Source organism: Manis pentadactyla, chromosome X, assembly GCF_030020395.1.
Source record: "Manis pentadactyla isolate mManPen7 chromosome X, mManPen7.hap1, whole genome shotgun sequence".
NCBI classification, from domain to species: domain Eukaryota; kingdom Metazoa; phylum Chordata; class Mammalia; order Pholidota; family Manidae; genus Manis; species Manis pentadactyla.
In genome coordinates this window covers 95,895,692-95,920,511 of record NC_080038.1, presented here as the reverse complement: position 1 = coordinate 95,920,511, position 24,820 = coordinate 95,895,692, and the positions used below count along the sequence as shown (strand labels likewise).

Here is a 24,820-nt window from a genome sequence, read left to right as displayed (position 1 = left end):
TGAAGCAATGATTAACATAACATTTGGAGTCCAACGCCCTAAAAGGGAAAATGTCAAGCAAATTTAAGAATGTTTTGAGGCTCCCCCCACCTCAGAGGACACAGTTAACCTTTCAGGAAACTTCAGCTACACTTGCTACAGCCTTCTGCCTGTCTGTTGTGATGCTGCTGCCCTCTGCTGTCTCTCAGGGGTAGAGGGACCTTTTAAAACAGCCAGTTAAGTGAATGAATGTAGGATTTACTTCTCTTGAAGACTTTGGAGAGCTGGGTAGTGGCCCAGATTAGGAAACGAAGACCTACCCACAATCAGCTGCCCAGGCCCTGTCCTCTGTCCCTACCTAGCTGCTTCTGCTCCTCCAGTGCTACTTAAAGCAGAGACTTGCTGAGGGAAACTATTACAAGGCCCTAAAAAGATGCCCAGAAATGTCCCAGAACTGGTGAGCCTCACCCACCTCAGAGTCCTGTCCCTAGAACTGTGGGAAACCATTTCCTCCTTTTATTAGGTTCCAGTTTCAGTTGAGCAAGGGAGCTTTTCCTTTGACCTCAACCATGTCCTGGCTCAAGTTCACTCGCACATATCCCGCTGCTCCCGGCGCTGGATCAGCTCCTGGTTGCTCAGTAGGTAGTCATCAATGAACGTCAAGATTTCCTCAGGGGTGACAGGTTCCATGTAACGTTCCCGGTCAATTCCCTGCTTGTCAATCAACACCATGTTGAAGTAGGAGCGAGTGAGGTGCTGAAATTGCCTACAGAGAGGAACCCAGGGTGGTGTGACACCTTGTCTGGGCACCATTCCACCAGGCTTTACTATTCTCTGATCTTTCACAGCTCCACCGACAGACTAATTCCTTCCCCACCCAATCCTTTGTCCCCATCCCCTCCACCACCTATCTCAAGCCCCTTTATTTTTGTTCACATTGTAGCATTGCTGTCTCTGTGCAACTAGTTCTGCTGAGCTGGCCCCTTCTCATGCCAGATAGAGTGGCTTTGCTCTTCCTAGGCTGCACTACTCCCATAGGCCCCCAAAAGCAGGACTATCACATATAGCTATGTGGGATGCACATAATAACTCCAGGGGTCACCAGTAATATGAACCATGACATGGCTAGTGTTTTCTAGAGTTGGACTGAGCATAACCTGCTCACCCATACATGGCAGCCCTGGGGTTGACTAATATCACTTGGTCAGCTCTTCTATCTGCAACTGCAGGTTCACAGCCTCCTTCCATTGAGTGGTACCTAACTGGTACTGAATTTCTCAGTCTGCACTGAGACTGAGCCCTAGAGGCAGGTCTTGTTTATAGAACAGAGAGCAGGGAGAGCTTTCTTGGCTTTGTGTATATATGGAGACGTTGGAGGGGTGACAACAGATACATAATGAGAAAAGTCCACTCCTACAATCTGTCACTGTAGTCTTGTCTTCCCCCAGGGCAGATGGGTATGATGCCAATTTCAGTGCCTGGAGATGCCTTTTGCTCCTTTGGAGGCTGAAGGCAAAGAGATGGGGCCATGAGACAACAAGCTCAGAGGCTCCTCTGGGTGCTGCTGGGGTCTGCCTCTCAGCTCTGGCTGTGCTTCTGTCCCCTGTGGTACCTTATAAAAGCACAGTCCTGAGGTGGGTTGGGGTGGGGCCTGTTCATCTGTATTTTAAGCCCCTCATTTGATCCTGATGTCCTGCCCCTCTCTGGTCTTACCTAATGCATCCAAAGAGTTCAAACACAAGGAGTGCCCCGACAGAGAAGTGTCTGCTGATTCTCCCACAACACTCCTGTTGCCAGTGTCCTGCCTAGGGTTTCTGCCCACCCATCCCAGGTGGCCTCCCAGTCTGGACCTGAGCTCCTCGATGATGTTGGCTGACAGCTGTTGCTCCCGGATGCGCCCCACCTCCTGAGGTGGCTGCCCCACCAGCTCGATGATGGTCACGTGCCGCAGGTCCAGTCCGCAGATGGATTGCTGGGAGGGCAGAGAAGGTTTTATGGAACACATACTCAGACTCAAACCTAAGTCCACGTAGCTGAGTCCTCCTGGGACTACATGGAGGAGTGTGGGGAGGGGCCTCTCTCTCACCCATCACACCATGGGGCCTACCACCTCTTCCCTAACCCTGTTTCCTTTACTCTAATGAAGTGTATGAAATCTGTTACACCCTGTGGGGTAGAAAAAAGAAATGTAAATTGATAATTTGCAGGAACATCATCTCTCCTTGTTAGTTTTGCCTTGGTTTTAAACTACATAAATAAGTTCTTAACAGATGGCTATGATAATATGATAATAATGGCTATTTACTGAACACACATACCTAATGTTTTATAGGAATAATACAATTAAATCCTCACAACATCCCTAAAAGTTAGGTGGCATCATTCTTACTCTGTAAAGGAGAAAGTAACTTACCCAAATTTGCATGACAATAAGACACAGAGCCAAGATTCAAACTGAGGACTGAGGCTGCCTGTTCCCAGTACCTGCTCGTTACCACTAGGCTACATGGCCAGGCCCTTCCCTTGGTCTCCAGGATTCTCCAGAGTAGTGCCAGTGCTCCTTTCATTGTCCTTTGTTGCTTTCCTTGAATGGAGCAAGGCACCCTGGCTCATTGTCCTGCCTCATCCTGCAGGGCCGCCGCTTTGCCAGGTCCCTGGAGCCAGGTTTATACTGGGAGTGAACAGTCCCTGGTGCCCCAGCCCTTGGTTAATCTTCGGGCTGCTCCTCTGGTCATGACCCCGAGGCACTGTCCTCACTGTCCGGTTCCTGTTCTTGTTCTTGTTTTCTGTTCAAGCTTTGATTGAGGGATTGTCTGCCTTTGTCTGCCTTTGATCCCTGGAGAAACTAGATCCTTTTGGGTTTAAATCTGGCAACTTCTCAAACTCAACTTTTAGAAACCTCTTATACAGCTTCTTTTTTTACCTGGGTATCCAGCCCTTTGAAGCTCTTCAGAAAAAGTTCTCTTAGTCCTCACTTGAAGAGGCTCAGTGCTCTTCAAGAAGCTAGTCTGTTCTTTTCATAGTCCCAGTGGTCATAGCTATTCTGGGCTATCCACCTCTCCCTCCCTGACAAGTGGCTTTGGCTAAGGATCTCTTAGTATGTTAAAAATCGCATTGCAACTTGTTTGTTTTACTTTGAAATAGCACATGTTTCCTTCTCCTCTGCTACTAAGTAGTGGTTAAGAGCACATATCCTACAGTCAGTCTGCCTGGTTCAGTCCCAGCTTGGTCATTTACTAGCTAGTGAACTTGGGCAAATCACTTCATCTCTCTATGCCTCAGTTTCCTCACCTATAAAATGCAGACAGTAATAGTACCTACTTTATATGGGGTGTTATGAGAATTAAAGGAATATGTGTAAAGCACATACTTATATAGCAATTACCATCTAAGTGTTTGTTAGTGCTATTATTCCTTGAAAGCATAATAAGCATAATTAATTCCCAACATTTACATTTGATTATACCTGTCTCATAAGTCTCTCCAGAGTGCTTTGCCATACTCCCTTCCCATCCTTAACCAAGCCCTGCAAGTCACCATTCCGGTGACTCCACTGCGTTTTCAGGTAAAACAGCAGTTTTTTAAAATGCGCAAAATTTGTCTACAGTAAAACTGATCAGTAGTCCATAAAAAGTTGGAGGAAGTAGGGTTTGTGCTGCAGAAAGAGCAACACTGATCTGGAAGAGGTGAGAGAGTAATGGGCGTGGGTTAGAGGTCATGTACAAGGTGAGAGAGTAATGGGCGTGGGTTAGAGGTCATGTACAGGAGCTAAGCCCTAATTAGAGGAGTGGGTCTCACCTGTAGCATAGAGATCTGCATTTTATAATATCGGTTGGAGGGATCAGGAGCTGAGATGATGAGGAGTCGCTGTTTCTCATAGAACTGGTCCAGGAGACCAGCAGCTGAGTTGACATTGACGTTAATCTTCATGGCTAGGGTACAAGCAAACGGCCAGTCAGAGTACAGCCTTCTCCTCCATCCCAGCATGGGTAACAATGTCTTGAGGAGTTCCAGCATTTCGGGTTAACCCTTTTTGGTTGTTTCTCCCTTTTCTTGGAAGAAATCCTGAAAGAACACTTGGAGATTGTAAGCCCTTCTTAGAGCAGGAGTATTCCATGGGGTAACATTGGCCCTTAAAATAAACACATCTCAGAAGCCCCCATTCCCACATCATACACACTGCTACCGCACCGCTGAGCCACACCCAGGGCTCCCCCAAGGCAGCCCTGATCTGCATGTCCGTGCTCCCCATCCACGGCTTCACTCACGAGCACAGATGGGTGGTGACCCTGACCACTGGCGGCTGGACTGGCAGACCCGGGAGGGGGTCCCTTGGCGCTCATAACCCCCATCGCAGTGGTATTCACAGGTGGCACCATAGTTGTCCCCTGATGAGGTGCAGGTGAGGTAACCATGCTGTGGTGGCTTCAGAGTGGGGCAGCGTCTCACTGTCAGACAAGAGTTCAAGTTAGGGGCTCTGGCATTTCTTTTAGGAAGAAAAGCCTAAGAGAGTACCCATGCTGGGTATTCTAGACCAGGAGACCTAGAACCATTAGAATGCATGGCTTCTCTGTGTTTATGGTGGCCAAGGATGGAGCCAGCATTCTCCTTTCTTAAGGAATTAAATCTGAAATGTGGACAAAGGTGTTTATAAAATCTGGGAGCACAGGTGAGTAAACATATTGTCATCAGGAGACTTTATCAATATGTAAAAAAACATGCCATTTTGTTTTCTGACTTTGTGGACACCCTGTGTAAGGACCACCTTACAAAATTCTTTTGAATATCAAAAATAAACCAGAGGAGACTTAAATACTCATCAGTGGGAGAAGAGTTAAGTAAAGGATGATACTTAGAAGTAGATTATTAGGCTGTCATTAAGCATATTTCTGAAGGATATTTTTAAAATACAGCAAAATTACTTATGTTCTCATGAAAAGTGAAAAGGAGTGATCTAAGACTGGATATACAGTATGACCTCAACTATATTTAAAACAAAACTACATGTAGCTAAAAAATTAGAAGGAAAATACCGAAAGATTAACAATTGCCTCTGAATGATGCAGTAACCTATTTTTTATTTTACTTTGTGCATTTCTTTATTTCCCAAATGTTTGACAATAAGCACGAATTATTTTTATAATGAAAAAAGCAAAACAATATGGCACAAAACAAGGTGGCAGTGTCAGGATTAATGCCAGCAGCCCTGATTCCAGCAGAGGGGAAACATGGGTTAGATTTCATGAGAAGGCCAAGACAAGAAATGGATATAGAGTATCTTTGTGAATTTTATCTAGACTTAGGAGGAGAACGTGTTGCTGGTGAGTCAGGGTTTCTGAGATATGTTCATGCCCGTGTAATGCAGGCTTCCTGAACGATCCCTTTTAGTGAACTTTTCTCCCCTTCTCCATACAAAGGAGGTGTTTGTTTCGGGTATAGAGAGGAGAGGGTTGGGGTAGGCATTGAGAGGGTCAGTGTAGAGCAAAAATAATGAGCCATGCAGAAATGGAAGATTTCTTTCTGACCTTGTACTTTCACAATGAACTTGCAGCTGGCTCGGTTGTAGGCTCGATCGTAGGCAGTATAGCGAATCACATGCTCTCCTTCAGGAAAGTGAGAGCCAGGCTCAGGGCCCCGAAGTGTCATCCTGCACAAGACAGGGTGAGAGTGCCACTGAGAAAAGACCCTCTTAGAATTGGGGCTTGGGGTGCATCGTCACTGTAGTCTCAGCCTGTGCAGTTCAGGGTGGGCACTGGGAGAAGATGCTGGGAGGCATGAGGGGTGTCTATTACTCACCTGGTGATGGTACCATCAGCAGAATCTTTCACCAAGGGTGGGTCCCAGTATACTCGAGCTGTCAGTTTCTCTGGCTCTGCCATCTTCTCACGTGAGTGGGGACAGCGGATCTTGGGGGGATCTATGTCTGCCAAGGTCAGAAACCAAGTGGTGATTCGTGTCCCCTGCCTTCCCTGGAGGGAACCCATAGAGGCAATACCACACCACTGGGTAGGTAAAAAATGCACTTTCAGTTCAAGATGCTCCACTAATGTGGGGAAGGAAGCCCAGCTCCAGGGGAAGCTCCAGGGATCACTTTGTTAAGCCTGTGCCGAGGGTGCCACCCTCCTAGTGAGCAGGAATGCCTTCTGCAGTGAGAATTCCACATCCTTCGTGGATACTATAATGCCAAGGTGGCTCATTGCACCAGGACAACTGAGAGTGACCAGCATTTACCTACACATACAGGCTCGCCTCCACTCCACTGCCCATCTTCCATGCAGATTCGGCTCCGGTCACCTTCCAGGTGGTAGCCACTGGAACAGCTGTAGTCACAGCGGGAGTCAAGAAGCACCCCATTTGTGCAGGTGTAGGTGCCACTAGTGATGAATGGCAGTGCGTGGCATCTCACCTCTAGGAGAGAACCAAGTGGCAAGCTCAGGGGCCCATGGGACTCTCTGGAGGGGATGCCTGGGCATCTAGCACAGGGAGAACCATATCAGAGAGAGAGCATAAGATACAGAAAACCCTACCCAGAACTGCCCTAACAGGTTGGTTCCTAACTGCCATTTTATTTTCATATTATAAAGCACAGCTGCCTTGGTTTAGGGGGAGGGGTCCGTAAATAAGTGAATTACTTGTCCAGGCGCATGGACTTCAGAATCACGCCTGAGTTTGCATCCCATCTCTGTCTCTTACTAGCTCTGTAGTTTGAGCAAGTTACCTCATCTCTGATTCTGTGTTCCCCTCAGTAAAATATGGATACTTCACAGGATTGTTGTGCAGATTAAAAGAGACAATGTGCATAAACCTCTGGGCTTTTTCAGGGCCACAGCAGCTGTTTCTGTCTTTTGTTGCTCAAATGCTAGCTGCCCCTGTGCAAATCCAAGGCTCCTTTTTGAGTGTATTTCAGGGTTACCCCCAGCACGCCTCAGTTGAGGCTCACTTACTGGAGCTTGATATCCAGAAAAAAGGAAGCCCCCACACCCCTCTCTCTGACTGTGATGTATTTGTTTAGGACTTAGACCCCATTGTTTCCAAAATGAATTTGAATTGGGGTTGCAAAATTAAAATAATGTAAGTCTATAAATGAACATAAAACCAGTTAAAAGAATGGAGATGTACATATTTCCAGGTGCCTAGAATGAGTCAATTACTGTATTGGAGCACTGAATCTGGCTTTGTCCTTCCTCCTAAGAGACTAAAGGGCAAACACTTTGGATCTATCATTTTCACTGTCATACAATACTAAGAAGACAAATTCATCTGAAAAGACAAACCTTTTTTTCTTGGCCCTGATTTCAAGGTCAGTTTTGCATGGGTCTGTACATAAAGGATACTAGAAAATATCAACAGAATAATCACAAGTTTGGTTTGGCCAAGAGATAAAATTAATATAGTTTATATAGAACCTTTATTCAAAGCTCCAGAGGGCAGTGGGCTGGCCCTCTGGCTGCATGAGATATGAGTCAGACCAGTGCCTGGAGGGCCAGATTTTGATGGTATTTGATTAAAAGAGGAATCCATGTACTTTAGACAAAACATGTGCCAGAAGTGGGGGCTACTTCCTTGAATTGATTGTGAGCCTGTGCTCCCCAAAGTCCAGTTGGAGATACCTGATACTTAAGAGAGGCAGGCTAGCCATACATTCCTACAGGCTGGCTAAGTTCTAGCCCTGTGTAAATTCAATTACTGGAGCTTTGAATAAAGGTTCTATATAAACTATATTAATTTTATCTCTTGGCCAAACCAAACTTGTGATTATTCTGTTGATGTTTTCTAGTATCCTTTATGTATAGACCCATGCAAAACTGACCTTGAAATCAGAGCCAGGAAAAAAGGTTTGTCTTTTCAGATGAATTTGTCTTCTTAGTATTGTATGACAGTGAAAATGATAGATCCAAAGTGTTTGCCCTTTAGTCTCTTAGGAGGAAGGACAAAGCCAGATTCAGTGCTCCAATACAGTAATTGACTCATTCTAGGCACCTGGAAATATGTACATCTCCATTCTTTTAACTGGTTTTATGTTCATTTATAGACTTACATTATTTTAATTTTGCAACCCCAATTCAAATTCATTTTGGAAACGATGGGGTCTAAGTCCTAAACAAATACATCACAGTCAGAGAGAGGGGTGTGGGAGCTTCCTTTTTTCTGTATATCAAGCTCCTTCTCTCCTCCATGGCAGCTTTTCTGACCAACTTCATTTTTCTCTAAATGCTCAGCAGTCTGTCTCCACTTACACTAAATTCATGTACACACAATCATGTTTCTATCCATTAGTGTGTAAACAGACTGGGGGGAGCTGAGGAATTGAATGAACTCCTGAAGCTACCGATATAGGGCCCCACATGCCTGGTGAGCTACAAATGGCATTCAGTAGTGGACAGATAGACAGACAAAGCTCAGCTATTAAAACGGGGTCAGCCACAGTGCTTGAGTAAGAGGTAGGGATGTGGGAACTGAGGGGGCCATGATTTGGAATGTATATGGATTAGCAGCCCCCCATTCTAGCCCTAGGGATTCTTCTTAACTTTCAGAAGAAAATGAAGAATAACAGATACCCCACAGCTTCAATGCCAAGGCCTTCTAAGGCCTCAGACCAGGAATTACAGCAGTTTAACACAAGTGGGAAAAAGTGTGAGACCACACACCCTTGAGAGCTCAAGAGGAAGGCCCAGGCCATGCCAGGCCCCAGGTCCAAGCCTTCCATGCACTCCTGGGCCCCTGGGCTAGAAGGGCTGGTTGCTCCTTAAATGCACATATTGCTTGTGCAATAACTGCAGGGAGAGAAAATGAGTTAGAGTGTTAGGATGGGGAAAGGTCCTGTTGGGCTGGTGGAAAACTCTCAATTTGCACTTGACAAAGGGTACAGTAAGACCTCCAGGCATACACCCCCAGTGGCTGGCTGGCTGACCTCTCTCACACATGTCAGCATATGCACAAACCACTTACGCCTACAGTAGGCAGTTCCAGACCAACGGCGACTCGGCAGACACTGCACCGACCTCCGACCAATCAGTCGAAAGCCTCGGTCACAGGAGAGCTCACAACGAGTGCCCAGGCTGCTGTGATAGTTTCCTCCCCTCGGTGAGTAGCATGTGGCTTCTCCATCCTGGATATTTAATGTATAACACCATCGGGGGACTGTAGCAATAGAAGAAAACAAGCTAGAAATATAGTAATCAAGACAATGTGGTACTGGTGAAACGGCAGACACATGGGTCAATGGAACAGAATAGAGAGCCCAGAAATAGACCCACATAAGTGTGTATGTTGAAATGCTTTTTGACAGAGTGCAAAAGCAAGTCAATGAAGGAAAGACAGCCTTCTGAACAAATGGTGCTGGATCAACTGAAGCTCCACAGGCAAAAACAAAAGTAAAGGAAACAAGAAAAGAAAATGAAAAATAACCTCAACCTAAAGCTCACACCTTTTACAAAAATTAACTCAACATGGATTGTGAACTTCAACGTGAAAAAATAAAATTATAAAACTTTAAAAAAAAAGCCATAAAAGAAAATCCCTGGGATCTAAGCCCAGGCAAAGAGATCTTAAAAACTTTTGTTCTGTGAAAAGCACTGTTAGTAGATGAAAGACAAGCACAAACTGGGAGAAAATATTTACAAACCATGTATCTGACAAAGGACTAGTCTTTAGAATATATAAAGAACTCTTTCAAAGCTCGACAGTAGAAAAGCAAACAATCCGATTAAAACGTGGGCAAAAGACATGAACAAACATGTCACTGAAGAGGAAATACTGATGACAAATAAGTACATAAAAGATGTTCAGCATCAGTAGTCATTAGAGAAATGCAAATTAAAACCCCAACAAGATACCGTCATATACACATTAACGGGTCTAAACTGAAAACAAAACAAAACAAGAAAACCCCTGGTAATACCAAGTGTTGGTGAGGAGGGAGAGAAACTAGAACTCTCATACATTGCTGGAGGAGATACAAAATGATACAGCTACTTTGGAAAATACTTTGGTAGTTTTGTGTAAGGGTAAACAAATATACTTGTAAGTCTCTGCAATCTCACTTGAGGTACATACTCAAGTGAAATGAAAACCTGTGTTCATACAAAATCCCGTACACAAATCTCTATTCACAATTGCCAAAAGCTGGAAACAACTCAAATGTCCTGTAGACAAATGGTTAAACCCACTTGTGGTTTATCCATACAAAGGAAGGACGTGCTGATAGAACACAATAACGTGGATGAATCTCCCATGCAGTTTGTGAAGTGAAAGAAGCCAGACTGGGCTGCAGACAATAGGGTTCCATTGCTATGACATTCTGGATTAGGCAAACATATAGGGACAGAGCGGTGGTTGCCAGAGGTCAGGGACAGAGATTGGCGATGACCCAAGGGGCAAGATTTTGAGGTGATGAAACTGGTACTGTGGTAGTGGTAACCTGACTCCATGATCTTGTCAAAACTCATAGAACTGTAACCAAAAAGAGTTGCTTTTACAGTATGTGAATTTAAAATAATTCTTAAAAAACAATACAAAGATGTAAGGTAGAGAGAAGGGAATGTGTTTGGAAAGAAGGCTGTTTGCAAATCAAAGTCTGGTCCCAGTTCAGTACTGGGCACAGAAGCAAATAGGGCCAGTAAATCATAAAGGCATCATAAGATGCCTCATTAGCTACACAAAACATAAGACTCTTTAGTGGGTTCAGATTTTAAAGGGACACATATAAACAGGCAGAGGATGACCTGCCCAGGGATACATACACTGAATGACAGAGATCTTTTAGCCTGAGGTCGGAAAGGCTAAAGCCCTACATAAGCTCATTAGGTTCCTGAATCTTAAGAAACAAGAAAAGGGGGCTTTGGAAAAAAGCACATCAGGAGCTAAAAGACAAAGCAAGGCGAGAGCCTCTGCTTAAGGGCGGCTGGAGAATGAAGACGGATGACAGTGAGAAAACTATTCTTTGAGCAACAACATGCATGTGGCTTCCAGTGGTAAATTTGAGCCTGTGGCTGTGACACACGGCTACCATCTGGAGACACCATTCTCCAAATTACGGAAAGTCTCGAAGTGCTCAGGTTGCAGAGCTATTGATTACACAGGCACAGTACACATCACAAAGACTTTCCATGGGAGGCTGGGACCTCAACAATCACTCCCACCTTATTTTTTGCCCATATTCTGTCAAAGAAAACACACATCAGATTGGAATGTCAAGAACAAGCAAGCATAGTAAAGGGAAAAACAAAAACTCAGGACAAATGCTGAGACAGTAAGAGAGGGCCTAGTGATTGTAAATAAGTTCAAATTTTCTGGCCTAGGGGAATCCTGGCATAAAGAAAACATATTGGAAGGCTGGAAACAGCCCAAACACCATCCCAATGTTCTTTCCTACTCCCCATTCCCAGCTTTACTGAGATATACAATCTATTGAAAAAAAAATCGTGTATATTTAAGGTGTACAATGGGATGATTTAATATACACATACATTTTGAAATGGTTATTGCAGTCAAATTAATTAACACATCCATTATCTCACACAGTTAGCATTTTTTTTGTAGTGAGAACACTTAAAATGTACCCTTCTAGCCATTTCAAGTCTGCAGCGTAGTGTTAGTAACTGTAGTCATCATGCTGTACATTAGGTCCTCTGAGGGAAGAAGAAGGCTGCCTCTGGGAACTATAGCCTGATGAGACTGACAGGACTGAGAGCAGAGTGTTCTAGAATATGTAAACATAGGCTTCTGAGCAATTTGAAAGTGCAGTGGTAATCTCCAGGTGCCCTCAAGAACAAGTAATTTCAGACTGACCTCATTTCCTTTTGGGGTATGGTCTCCAGACTGGCAGAGCAGGCGAAAGTGAGTGAGTGAGGCATGTGAGAATACCTTTCATGCCATTTATGTGGACGAGATAAAGAAATATAGGCGAGGTGACAGTACAGTTACAGGAATCCATAACTGGCTGAACAAACCAAAGAATGCTGACAGGAAGCTGACACTACATGGGGAGACTATCTGGTAGGTCATTGTTGAGTATCTACAGTGTGCTAGCACCATGCTAGGTTCCCCCCATAAGAACCATTATTAATAGTTTCTTTATGCATATAAAGCCAATCTTGGTGTTGATCCTTATTTTCCTTTTCTTTTTAATGCATAGAATAACATACTATGCCCACTGTTCCCACCAATGCTTTTTATTTACTTATTTTTAAATTCTTGAGCATTTTTTTATTGTTGAGTTTTTTTCCACCAGTCCTTTATAAAATAAACTTAACTACGTATCATAGAGATCTTCCCATATCACTACACAGCACACATGCAATGTATTTAGATGAAATAACACTTGAAAAATACATAGCACCATGACTGGCACATAACAGGTGCTTGTCCAGGATCAGAGAGCCGGGAGGTGGAGAAGTTAGGACTTGAACACAAGGCACATGGCCTCTGCTATCTGCAGTTATTTACCTATCTCTTTTTAGGGATTATAAAGAAAGCCAAGTGCTATCAACGTGGTTGAAAGGGCCTTGTCTCTGTGATTATTTTCAGGTAACTCGGAGTTAACCGCTGGTCCAGGGCTGAAGTGATCTTCTGGGGTGGGGACATAGCGAGGGCCCAGAGGACTGAGGGCATATTTCAGAGGTGCATTTCTGACTCCAAGCTAGGAGTCAGGATAAGGGAATGAAAGGAAGTTCAAGATTAATGAAAATGACATCAAACTACAAGGGCAGTTTCCTCTAACATAATGATCTGGTGTTCACTGGTTAACGCGTGTTTTCTAAATCTTTTTTTAAAACAATGGGTTGCATTTTTGGTGAAAGAGTTGGAATAGCATGGTTTTGGAATTAGACCTGGGTTTTAAATTTCTGCCTTGCCACCTCCAAGCTCTGTGACTCTCTAAATTTAACTTCCCTGAGCTTAGTTTCCTGATCTGCAAACGGCCTAATAAGCCAGTTTCATACAGCTATTTTGAGAAGCAAATGCAATGTGTGTGAAATATATCTAGCCCTGTGAGTGATACTTTCTAAATCAGCTACTGGCTCACGGTGCTTCAAGCAACAAGACGCTGCTGCCATCTGGAGACACAGCCCCCAAATTACAGAAAGTCTCGAGCACTAGAGTTGTGGAGCTGTGGATTATGAAGTCACAAGGACTTTACAGGGGAGGCTGGGACCTCAGGTTGTACTTTCCTGGCCACCCTCTCCCCATTTGACATTGATAATCTCACTGAATTAGTTTTATGTTCTGAGACTAAGTCCCAAAGAGCTGTGAGACACTTGGCCCCAAGGCCAAAGGCTACCATGTGGTTTGTATTCTTCTGAAGGCTTTATGCAACTTTAAAAATAACCAATGAGGCAGGTTAATATTAATCATAGGGCTGCCAGACCCCTTGAAGTACTTTTTGTATATATTGCTTTTTCCTATCCACATCTCCCATTTATAGGCTCCTATAGTAATCTAGCTTCTACTCCCTGGATGCCAACCAGCCAGTAAACATTTCTTGGGCATCTACTTTTTACATAGCTCTGTGGAGTTGTCATACATGGCTTCTTCTGTTGAATAGATGACTACTTTGTGAAGGGTAATAAAAAGTAAACCAAAAAGGCAGTACATAATGAATGCCAAATGAGTGGTCCAGACAACAAATATTTATTTCAGAAGAGGTACATAGCAGGGACTCACTAAATATTCATTGAATAGAGATTGGATAAGGGAAAGCTCAGTGTGGGCTAAAGCCATCAGGGAACAGCACAGACTTCTACAAGCCTGGCTGAAGCTTAGGTTCATGTGGAGATAAGAGATAATAAGCTGTCAGTCTAGGCAGCTAGACTGAGACCCAAAATCTGTTAGAAATGGCCACAAAGGGCCATAGGTATGGGCAAGGGAGAACCATGAGTCAAAGAATCCAGTCAGGAGGCAATCACCATTATCCTTGTGGGAAGTAATAAAAGTTTTAATTCAATGGGTTAATAAGAAATGACAGTTCTTGGTAAATGATTGGTGAGAGGCAATGAGGGAAATGGAGCTATTAAAGGTGACATTGAGGTATTTTTAAGAGAATGATGAGAATTATCAAAATTACTTAAGAGAATTATCAGAAGTAGGGAGGTCATCTTCCTACTTTCTCAGGGAAGATGAAAGAATTTAGTTTTAGATATCTCCAAGTGGACTGTCCAGGGGATCAGGAGATAGGTCAGGGTTGCCCAAAATTCAGATCCATGCCTCTTCTCTCCCTCTTCACCACCAGAGAGCCCATCTCCTTTCTTGGCTTCTGCTATGATCAGAATAGTGAAATGTCATGGAGCCCAAGGAAGTAGGGTTGAAAAAAAGAGATGTGCTCAGTGCTGCTGAGAGACTGAGGAGACTGAAGCTCAAGAAAGGACCATATGATTTGGGCACTGGGAGAGAAGTGTGGTCTTCAGGGAATATTTTCTTAGCATGGAGATTTGTGGGTGAGTGGGAAACAGACTGTAGGGAGCTTAGGAGTTAGTGGGTGCTGAGACAGAGAGGCACTGTGGGTGGGCTATTTGGCAGAGAGAAGATAGGTAGAACGTAGCTAGAAAGGAGCACAGAGGAACCCAAAGCTTTGATCATTTATCCGTTGAAACTGTTTTCTCAAAGGTCACTATTTACCTTCTTCTTGCCAAACATGTTTACAATAACCCCAATTTGTCTCTGCAATATTTGACACAGTAGATCTCTTATCCCTTCTTCTTGCTTAAAACTCTTCTCCCATGGCTTCTGTAATATGAAGGACACACCCTCATGTCCTCTTACATGGCTGACTACTATCTCTTTTACCCTTGTTGGCTCCTCTTCTCTTATTCACATCTGTAGATGTCTTCTAAGGCTCTGACCTTGGTACTCTGATCCCTTCAACAGCTCATTCATTTAAACTGACGACACAAAGCTCCATCTTTCTACTTTACACTGCCTACAGAGCAACCTCAACAAACCAATTTTCTTTCCTAACCTTGTCTTCCTGAGGAGAGTCTTAGAGTTCTCCCAGGTATTCACACTGGATGCTTTCGGATATCTGTTTATTTCTTAGCCTCTTGGTACATCAAATCTGCACTAAGTCTTGTCATCTCATCTTTTGAAACATCTCTGGGGTTCCTCTCTAACCAACATTACTGTTACTGAATCCTGGAGAATCCCCCTGACCCAGGCTCTACCCCTCCCCAAACCCCTACTTTCTGTACACAATAATGAGGTTAGTGTTCTGAAATTACCATTTACCATGTCACTCCCCCAGACAAAAACATAAAGCTGGCTCCTTATAACTCCTAGCATAACAGCTAAAGTCTTCTGCATGGCTTGCAAAGCATAGAAACAAAGAATCTTAGAAATGGAAGGGATATTAGATATTACCTGGTCTAAGTCTAACTTTCCTTCTAATGCAGGAATCGCTATTTAGCATTCTTCACAGATAGTCCTCCTGCCTCCCCTTAGAAGGGGCCCTAGATAATGGCGCCTTTCCTAATTTGGTCTCACTCTTTATATTCGACTTTATTTTCTACTACTTTCTCCATGTCCCGCCTCCTCCAGTCAGGCTGGTTTTTTCCTAGCTCCTTTCTCCAATGGGTTTGTTCTTACCTCTGTATCTGTGGTCATATACTTCACTGAATGCCCTCCCCTCCCCTTTCCAGTTCTCAAAATCATCTATGATTCAAGGCCTGGTTTAAATCTCATCTTTCATGACTCCTTCCCTTCTTTTCCTTAACTCTTACTGCATATATTGCTACCACATAGTTTCACACTTACTTGCTCTACTTGTGCTAATTTTACTGCCTCCTCACTCATCCACCCTCCCCCAGTAGAATGTAAGTGCCTCAAGGGGGACAAAACCTTGTCTCAGATTTTGTATCACCCATAGGCTTACCTTGCACAGGATTAGGCATACAGTAGGCACTCAGTCAATATTTAAAGACTAATAATAGATGGGCAACTTCAATGCTAGAGAGAAGAGGTCATACAGCAAGTCAGCAACAAGTTCATGATTGGAAATCCCAATCCCTGATTCCCTGACCGGCGGTTTGGGTACATATGAGCCAAGCTGGATGAGGATGTTTCAGGGAGGGCCTGTGTCTTAGGCCCCAAAAGATTCTTTCTGAGCTGAGAAGCAGTGAGGATTACCTCGGTAGTCTAAGGCCGGGGCCCGCAGAACCTCTTCAGCATAGACTTCATTGTGGCTTTCATCAGGGTAGTAGCCTGAACCTGGAATGAAGAGGACAGTATCAAGATGATATATTGATTTCTCACTCCAGTCCTTCCCAGTCTTTCCCCCTTTCTGACTTGGATCCTTCCTGAGGACATGACACTCCATGGGTGGGCAGAGGGTGGATATTTAGTGAGGGAAACTCTTCCTTGTAAAGCAGCACAAGTATTATGGGGAAACCTCAACACCTCAGGGACAGAGAGGGCAGGATTGTGGTTGGGGTGAGGGGGTGCAGCTTACTGGTGGTGCTACAGGCCTCTATCCAAAAGAAAAAAATTCAAACTTCTTGACCATCTTTCCATCCCATCAATCTGGGCTATAAACGACTCACTTCCTTGATACAGCACATGAGCCTTGATGAGACACTGATGACCAAGCTCTGAGGATGGAGTATTGTCCCAAATCAGAGGAAAAAAACAAGCCTGAGTAAGGGTCTTGCCTTTAGCAACAGGGCTGTTCACAAGCCTCAGAAGGAAACAATTTCTAGAGCCCCCTCACTCCCACAGGGCACCAGCCTTTTGTGACCTGGTTGTCATTGCTGGTGATGGCATGCCAAGGCAAAGGGCGGTGGGGGGGGGGGCTCACAAGGCAAGGGGAATGAGAAGAGTTTCACCTCCTTAGCAGTTTGGAGGAAAAAAAGGCAAAGTCCTTTGGAGAAATTTCCTGTTCTTCTAATTAGCAGGAGCTTTAGCAGGGAGCTGCTGAGCTAGATAGAGAGCATTCCCAATCCACCCCCATTCCGTTAAGTGACCCAGCCCTGGTGGAAACAGTTCTACGGCTGTCTGGGAGACTAAACAGTGTGTTCCACCAGACGGCAGGAAATCAGTCATGAATGCGCGCTAATTGGAATACAACTTGGGCCTTTCCGGAGTGAAGTTTCCGGAAACCCTCCTTCCACCCTCCCTGAGCCCTGAATGGAGCAACCAGCCTGTGCTGGAGTCTGCAGAAAACTCCTCATTCCCAGGAGAGGGTGCGCTTCCAGGACAGGGCTGGGTTTTAACGCTGGAGCCCTTTGGCCTGTGTAAACAGTAAAACCGCAAGCTTGCCTGTCTCCTTTCTGGGCAGAGGCACAGGGCCCCCTGCACTGAAGGGTGGAGCAGAGGACTACATGATGAAGCTCCTCCATTCCCACAGGCCAAGTCTGGGGGTGGGGGTATTGGGAAACCAGTCCAACTTGATGAACAAGGGAATGAATCAAATTGAAAGTTTGCCTTATGAAATCATGGCTTTGTTGGTTTGCCCTCATTCCAAAGGAAAGAGTTCATTTTTTCTCTTCCCTTATTTATCTATTTTTTTCTGTTTTCCCTTTTCAGTTCTTCCGGTTTCCTTTTATTTCTCCTTAGGCCTCCTCTCCCTTGCTTTCTTCCCACATGGGAGGTTTCTCTGTGTGTGTGTTGTGGGAGGCAGGAGGCGTGGGGGGGACACAGAATTGTTGTCCGCTGTTTCCTTTCAGTATTAGCCTCAAGCCTTATAGCTCCTATAAACAGGAGGCCAGATGTGTGTGATTCCCTAAAGGATTCCGTCCCCCGCCCCCCCTGCATTCTTGTTCCAGAGCTCGCTTGTGGGGAAATGCCCAGCAGGGAGCAGGCCTCTGTTTACCACAAGAGCAAACAGGGGTGTCAGAGGCTGGATGATAATCACCAACCACAATGACTGCTAACATCACTGAGCACATACTCTGTGCTATGCATGTCACCCTAACATCTCAGTGAGGTAGAGAACCTTATTGCTCTCTAGTGTACAGATGAGGAAACAGGTTCAGAGGAGGTATGGGAGCAGCCCAAGGTCTCCCAGATAGTAAGGAGCAGAGTAGGTTTATTTGCTCTGTGTGTCTTGGGGGATCAAAGGCTACCAAACATTTTACAGCATTCCAGAATTACAGGGATGTGGGAAAGCTGAGGGGGACACTCAGTCAGATAATTACAGTCTCCAGCAGGATGCCAAGGTAACTGGATCAGTGCCAAGTTGCTTTGTGATGGAAATGGGCTGGGGCCACCTTACCACTCTGAGCCTTTCCATTTCCCCTCTTTGCCTGTCTTTGGGTATTTTCTGCAAATATTAGGACACTGAGCTGAGATGTAAGAAGCTAGAGGAGCACCCTCTGCACACTGCTGTATCTGCTTGTCCCTCCTCAGCTCTGGGGGGGACAGAATTGAGCAGCATTGGGCAGCAACCAGGTGCTTCAGCTCAATCAGTGGTTACAGTGTGGTCTGGTACTGGTTTCCTCCGACTGCCTTCCATAGCACAGTCAGACCCTCTAAGCACTGCCCTTCATGACTGTATGGTTGCAAATATAACTGATAGTTGAAAATGATTTTAAGATCCACACTAATGCTTGGCTTATGCTAACAAACACAGGCCGACTTCCTGAATGGCTCAGACATACCAATACACGCTTTTAACCCACTGTTTGCTTTATTTGTATTCCTAACTCTTCCCAATCCCTGCTGATTATTCCTGGATCCTTTTTCTGATTAGTCCTGAATCTACACTTGGCTGCTTTCCTTGGGTCATTCCCGTTTGAAGACAAGGCTAAAGCTGTTAACAAATGGCGCTGCATGCATAGTGAGTGGCCAATAAATATTTGTTGAGTGAATGAATGAACAAGTCCATGAAGCAAACTCAGACAGCTGAGCTAGTGATGCAGGGGAGGATTATTGGGTATTTCCCAAATTTCTTTCATCCTGCAGCCTCCTAAGAACAGAAGAGGCCAGAATGAGCATGTTTGCAGGGCTGTCAGAGACCTCATTGGCCTGGACTCCTCGAAAGGAGTGGAGACCCTGTGAGTCTTGTAGAGGTTGGGAATTCCACCTTTACAAACAGCCCTCTGAGAGCTTCTCATGAACCTAAGTTTAAAAAACCCTGCCCCTTCCTGAAGACTCCAACAGCCCTGGCTCCCACCCTGGGCAAGGTGAAGGTAAAGGCTTTGGCAGCCCCTGGGTTTTCTCACAGGTGTCCAAAATCGGGCTTTGAGCCACCTAGTCTCCACTCCTTGGTACTGTGGTCTGTGACTGGATTTTGGTCTGGCGTACTGGAACTGAAGCTGGGGGAGGCTGGGAAGGACACAGCTGCACATACCTCCTGGACACTCGGGGCTCCTCTAACCCCAAACAGTGCATACTTTGCCAAGGGCTTCACTTGAATTTTTTCATCTCAGTGTCAGCCCTTGTGCTTTACCCCATACAAAGACAGGTTAAGCCAAAGAGGGGAAGAAGTTTGCATATTTGTTTGAAAGCTTGATGCAGCTGTTCCAAACAAAGCTCTTGCCAAAGGCCCCCACTAGGAGCTCAGGGCATGTGGAAAATTTTAGCTGTGATGACTGTGGCTCTGATGGAAGCAGTTGGTTATTTACTCATCTCTGGATATTTTCCTCACTTCATTGGTTGGACCTGTCTCTTTCCCCTATGCTCCCCAGCCCCCATGAAGGCAGACACTGCAGGCCACAGAATATTCTTAGTTCTTGGAATGCCAGCTGGGCCCCATCAGAAACCTCTGTCTGCCTCCTCATTATCCTTCCTTCATTTCTCCCCCTCGCCTTTCCCCTCCCCTCGCTGAGTCTTTCCTTTTCCATTCCCTAGATCTCCAGGGGCAAGGGATGAAACATTCAGGAATCCAGAAATCTCCATCCCTCTGTAGTAAGGAACAAGCCAGCAGTAACTGGGGATTCCTGTTTAAGAGAATGTGATCTGTATTGTCTTTAACATCATCGGCAGCAAGGGGCTGCAAAAATCTCATGCTAATAAATAAGATCTGGGGGAGAGAGAGAAAGGGAGGGAACCAGAGAAAGAGGGAGAGAGAGAAAGAAAAAAGGGAGGGAGGAAACTAAATGCAGAAGGGGGTGACACAGTGGCCTCAAAAGCCATGTTGTCCAGCTTTCTCACTGTTATGCTGGTGCACCCTGTTTTGAAATATCTTTTGTTAGTTTGCCTCAAAAACCTCCCTACGTAGCCAGTTGCAATGTTTAACCATCTTTTTGGTGGAGAATAGCTCTTCTCTGCATCTCATTTAAATCTCTCTTATTTCAGTCGAATTCTAAGACTTGGTCTAGGCTCTGCCTTCCCCAGAAATAATGGGCATCAGCCCCAGAACTTACCTGTATACCATGTTGGTGTCACTGCTGGAGTGAGGAAGAGCAGCAGAGAGAGAGCTCCTCTTTGAGTTAGTTGACAAGCCATCCTTGAAAGGGGTGGAGGTGGGTTAGGGAGACAAGAATAGAAGTATGTGGCCAGAAGTACCAGGGCAAAGGAAAATATCTTTCAGAAATCAGCCATCAATGAGCTTTCAAAAGTGAGGGGAGGCTAAAATCCAGCATCTGTGAGGAAAGAAGATTTTTCAATTAACGAATGCCTGTTATATCATCCTCTTTGTAAGGATCTTCCACTTTATAGAATAACAAAACTCTTCATTATCTATGGTCTTTCTCCTAGGAAGACAAGGACATAAAGCTATCAGTTCTCAACTGACCCTAGTGAAATCAGATGCAAATGTTCCATGGGCTAACTGAATAGAGAGAGACACTGAGGAACAAGATCAGGAAAGGGCCAGCATCAAGTCTCCTAGAACCAAGAGAGATTCTTGCTATCTAAAGGCTGCCAGATCATTCATGTACCTAGTACTCCCTAACCACTGATCTGGGAAAGCACTAGCACATATGGACTAAGAGCTTGAAATCTGGAGTTACACGTATCTGGTTGTGTACCCAGGTCTGTCCCTCCTAGCTACGGGGCCATGGACAAATTCCTTCACTTCTCTAAGCCTCAGTTTCCTCATCTATAAAACGGGAACAATAACAGTGTCTACATTATAGGATAGATTATTCCTGGCACATAGAGAAGCAATCACTATATATTAGGTCTTCTTATTACCAACTTCATATTGGCCCGGCCTGGATGTCTCCCTTCTCTAGTTTCTCAGGCAGTAACTATACCCTGGCTCTGTTCTTAGCATTGGGTTTTGAGGGCTGGTGGTTTGGTAGTGGCTTCTGGCTTTCAGGTCCAGCTGTCCCTTCTAGTTTCACCCTGCAGAAGCAGCAGGGAGTCAGCGGGACTGGGAAGAACCTGCTGAAGTAGCTGTGGAGAGGGTGGGCAAGCACCAATTGCCCTCTCACTTCCTGTCCTGTCCTCACTCTAATGGGATGAGAGGTCTGTGGTTCCCAGTAGGCAAATACTTCATAAATGACAGTATTAAAAATTGCTGCACACTGGTATAAACTGACCACTGGACTTCTCAGCAAGCACCCATTCACCCACATGCTCTCAATGGAATGCCATGCTCAGGGGAGGAGTCAGTCCCAGAAACAGAGAAATGGAAAGATGGCAGATTCTGGCCAGAGTTCCCACAGGGACAGGAGAAGTCCAAGAATGGGGAAAAATTCGATTGTCCAGTTCACTGTGACTTGGCTTCAGTGTGTGTCTAGAGACTGGCAAGGAAGCAGGATAGAGAAAAAGTGACAGCAATTGGGGTTGGGAAACAGGGAAAGTGGAAAGATGTGGGAAGGAAGCTAGGAAGAAAAGAAAACCTGTGAGAGTGGAAGGAAAGAGATAAAAGCAGAAAGAGGGGACAAAGGGATGAAAAGAAGAGATTTAAAGAGAGATCTGGGGAAATGCACAGCGAGGGGAACTAATTGCTGACTCCTCTCCCACATGCAGCCTCGTGCAGCCCCTGGTTATGGAGCAGAAGCTTTCCGCTCAGACGCAGTGCTCTGAGTCTGACAGCTTGCCTGCCCACCTCCTCCTCAATCATAGACTGAAAACTTGACTCACTGGAGTCAGCCCTCCCTCTGCTGTGGGCAGGGGAGATAGTAGAAACCTGTGTCTGCAGCTGGGGCATGGCTCAAAAGGAAAGCAGCATATGATCTTGTTTATAAAAGAACTCCCTCCGCCTCCAGCCATGCTGCCCAGATCCTGGGTCTCCTTATCCCCCATGGCTGTGAAATGGGGCAGTGTAGTGTGGAGGGGTTAAGCAGTAGATCTTACCTGTTTTATGGGGGTTTGTGCTCGGTTATTCTTTCTCCTTCCTCTCTGCTCTTCTCATCAGTCGGAAAAACTTCTACTTTAACATTCCTAGAACAAGTGGCTCCTGGTCTGTCCGGGCCTCCGGGATTCTGTTAACACTGCCCAGATGTTAGGATATCTGCATGTGCCAAAAGTTGCCTTAAAGCTATATTATCCCCAGTGCTATAGCTGTTTCTCCTTCAGAAAAGGGTGTTAGAGCAGTGGGGGAGAAGGAGCACAAATATTAGAGGAACTCAGTCCGTCTGCTTCAGAGCAGGGGGAAAGTGTGAATGGTGCTGGCCCTAAGCCCGGAGTATAGTAATGACTAACAGAGGCTGGCTAACGGGCCTCCAGAGATGTGGTACACTGAAGAGCACTTCTTTATATGACTCAGCATGACATCAGGATTGAATTAAAAGAAGTTTCACAAACTCTAGGGAGAAGGGAAGAATGTAGCTGACTTTATCAATCTCTGGAGATTTCCCCTGGAAATCCTTAGTATTCCCCAACTTTGAGTTGCCTTACCATCCACAGGTACAGGGTCAGACGCACTTTGAAACCCTCTCACTGATGACCTAATTTCAGTGGACTTCAGTTTCTGATAAGATTATGTTGTTTACAAAAAATGCCATGTGCTTCTTGGCTGAAGAATCAAGACTGATTTCCTGTAATAAGACTGGAGGGGAAACATGCTTAGAGAGGCTTTAGTGGCAGGCTGGTAAAGTGAATCTAGATCATCTGTGCATGGCAAGGTTATAGCCGTTGCTAAGCTTTTCCCCAGTGACATCTGATGGAGGGATATGTTTCTCTTCACTAAGCAAGCTTTCTTTTTAGTATCTGGTAATGACACTATTCTGCCATAGTGCAGACCAGCTTCTTACATTCTCCTTCCCCTAAGAGTCGACATTTCCATCCTGGAAAAATTAGTGGTTGTAGAAGAAATTGTTTTTAGCTGCTGTAGAAGGAATTTCTTTTCTGTGTGGCAAGGAAATTAGTAACCCCTTCTCAGTTCTGTAGGGAATAATTGTGCTTATGATAATAAAATGTTCAGTAGGAAGCCTCTTTCATTTCCAGTCCATCAATCATAAATACATATTGTCTACCATGAGTTCGACAGTGTGATAGTGGTATAAAGAAGCTGAAGACATGATTTTGGCCTCATTCATTCAGTAAATTTATCAAGTATCTACTGTATTAAGGATGGCGGACAAAATCCCTGACATCCTAATCTGTAATTAATTCAACAAAAGTTTTTTGAGCATCTATTATGTGCTATATGCTGTTGTAGGTATTTGAGAGACATCAGTGAACAGATCAGACAAAAATCCTTGTTCTCGTAGAATGGGGGAGATGGACATTCAACAAAAATGGTCTTGATTACAATTGTGTGTTTAGGGAACTAATCTTCATTGGGCATCTAGTATAAGCTAAGAGCCAGGGAACAGTGGTAAGAATTGTGTGGTATTTGATCAACTAGAGCTTATTCTCGAGCTACCAGAGGGTTTATGCTTAGTAGTGTAATTCTTACACAATTAGAAAACAGTACAAAATACTGTACAAGATTCCCAAAACTGTCTTGGAGACTGTGAAGACACTGTGAGCAGGAGGAAGTGGCCCTTGGGTTCCTCTCAGGCAGGGGAAGTGACATAAACAAGAGGCTACTGTTCCGTCAGAGGGGGTGGGGGTGGGCAACTGGTTACAGGGCTTGGGGGAGTGATAGGTAATCAAGTTGAATAAATAGGGTATTCATTTGTGTATATTGTGGGGCCCTTGAAATCAGATACAGGAGTTTGTTTTAAACTCATATGACAGGAAATGGTGAATCTATTAAATAAGTGTGTGTGTGTGAGAGAGAGAGAGAGAGACAGAGAGAGGGTGGGGGGAGAGACAGAGAGAGAGAGTGATTGAGAGAAGAGAGGAGAGAGAACAAGAGAGAGTGCACAGAGGAATAAATTCTACCAGGGCTGTTTTCTTTCTAAAAAAACCTCCTTCACTGGCTCCCTCTTGGCAAAGCATATCATCCCTTTCACAAGCCAACCTCACCTATGTTGTCAGTCTAGTTTTAAACATTCACCCCATGACTCTTCATTCTGGACTCAGTGACCATCTGGTGCTTCCTTTCATACCTCAGTGCATTTGCGCAGACATATTTACTCTACCCTGTATTCCTTTACCCGCTTTCCGGGCCTTTTGAAACCATATCCATCTCTGCTGCTGAGGAGCTTCCCTCAGCCCACTCCAACCAGAGCTGGTTTACTTCACCTTCTTTTTCTATCACGCTACTTAATACATGTCACAATCACAGATTTATCACACTGAGTGTCACTGTTCATCTTGACAATCTCTATCCCTAATATACTAGTCTGTTCATCTCAGAGTCACCTCTGTCCTCTACTCAACTGTGAGTGCTGAGAGGGCCAGAACCTTGCCTTAGTCTTTTTCATTTCCCCAGCACCAAACACAGACTCTTGCACATGCTAGGATGAACATCCTGCTTAAGGCCTCATGTCCCACTTAGGGCTGGAAGGAGCAGGACAGAGGGGTGGCACAGAGAGGTTAAAGAAGAAAGTGGAGGAGGAGAATATGAAAATAAAAGGGAGATCAAAGTAAAGGGATAAATGAGGGAAGAGAGGCAGCATTCTGGAATGGG

At 44.9% G+C, this 24,820-nt stretch overlaps 1 protein-coding gene across 1 annotated transcript; it reads right to left on the bottom strand.

Moving 5' to 3' along the window:
- Positions 1-221: 221 nt before the first annotated feature.
- Positions 222-22,488, bottom strand: SRPX2 (sushi repeat containing protein X-linked 2). The gene is made up of 11 exons (XM_036919639.2): positions 22,153-22,488; positions 20,271-20,489; positions 16,096-16,176; positions 8,929-9,120; positions 6,211-6,387; positions 5,776-5,902; positions 5,505-5,626; positions 4,248-4,427; positions 3,778-3,911; positions 1,830-1,951; positions 222-745 (listed from the first exon to the last, which is right to left on the bottom strand). Exons 2-11 carry the CDS (start codon positions 20,350-20,352, stop codon positions 565-567), a joined length of 1,398 nt encoding a protein of 465 aa, XP_036775534.1. The 5' UTR covers positions 20,353-20,489; positions 22,153-22,488; the 3' UTR covers positions 222-564.
- Between the last annotated feature and the right edge of the window lie 2,332 nt (positions 22,489-24,820).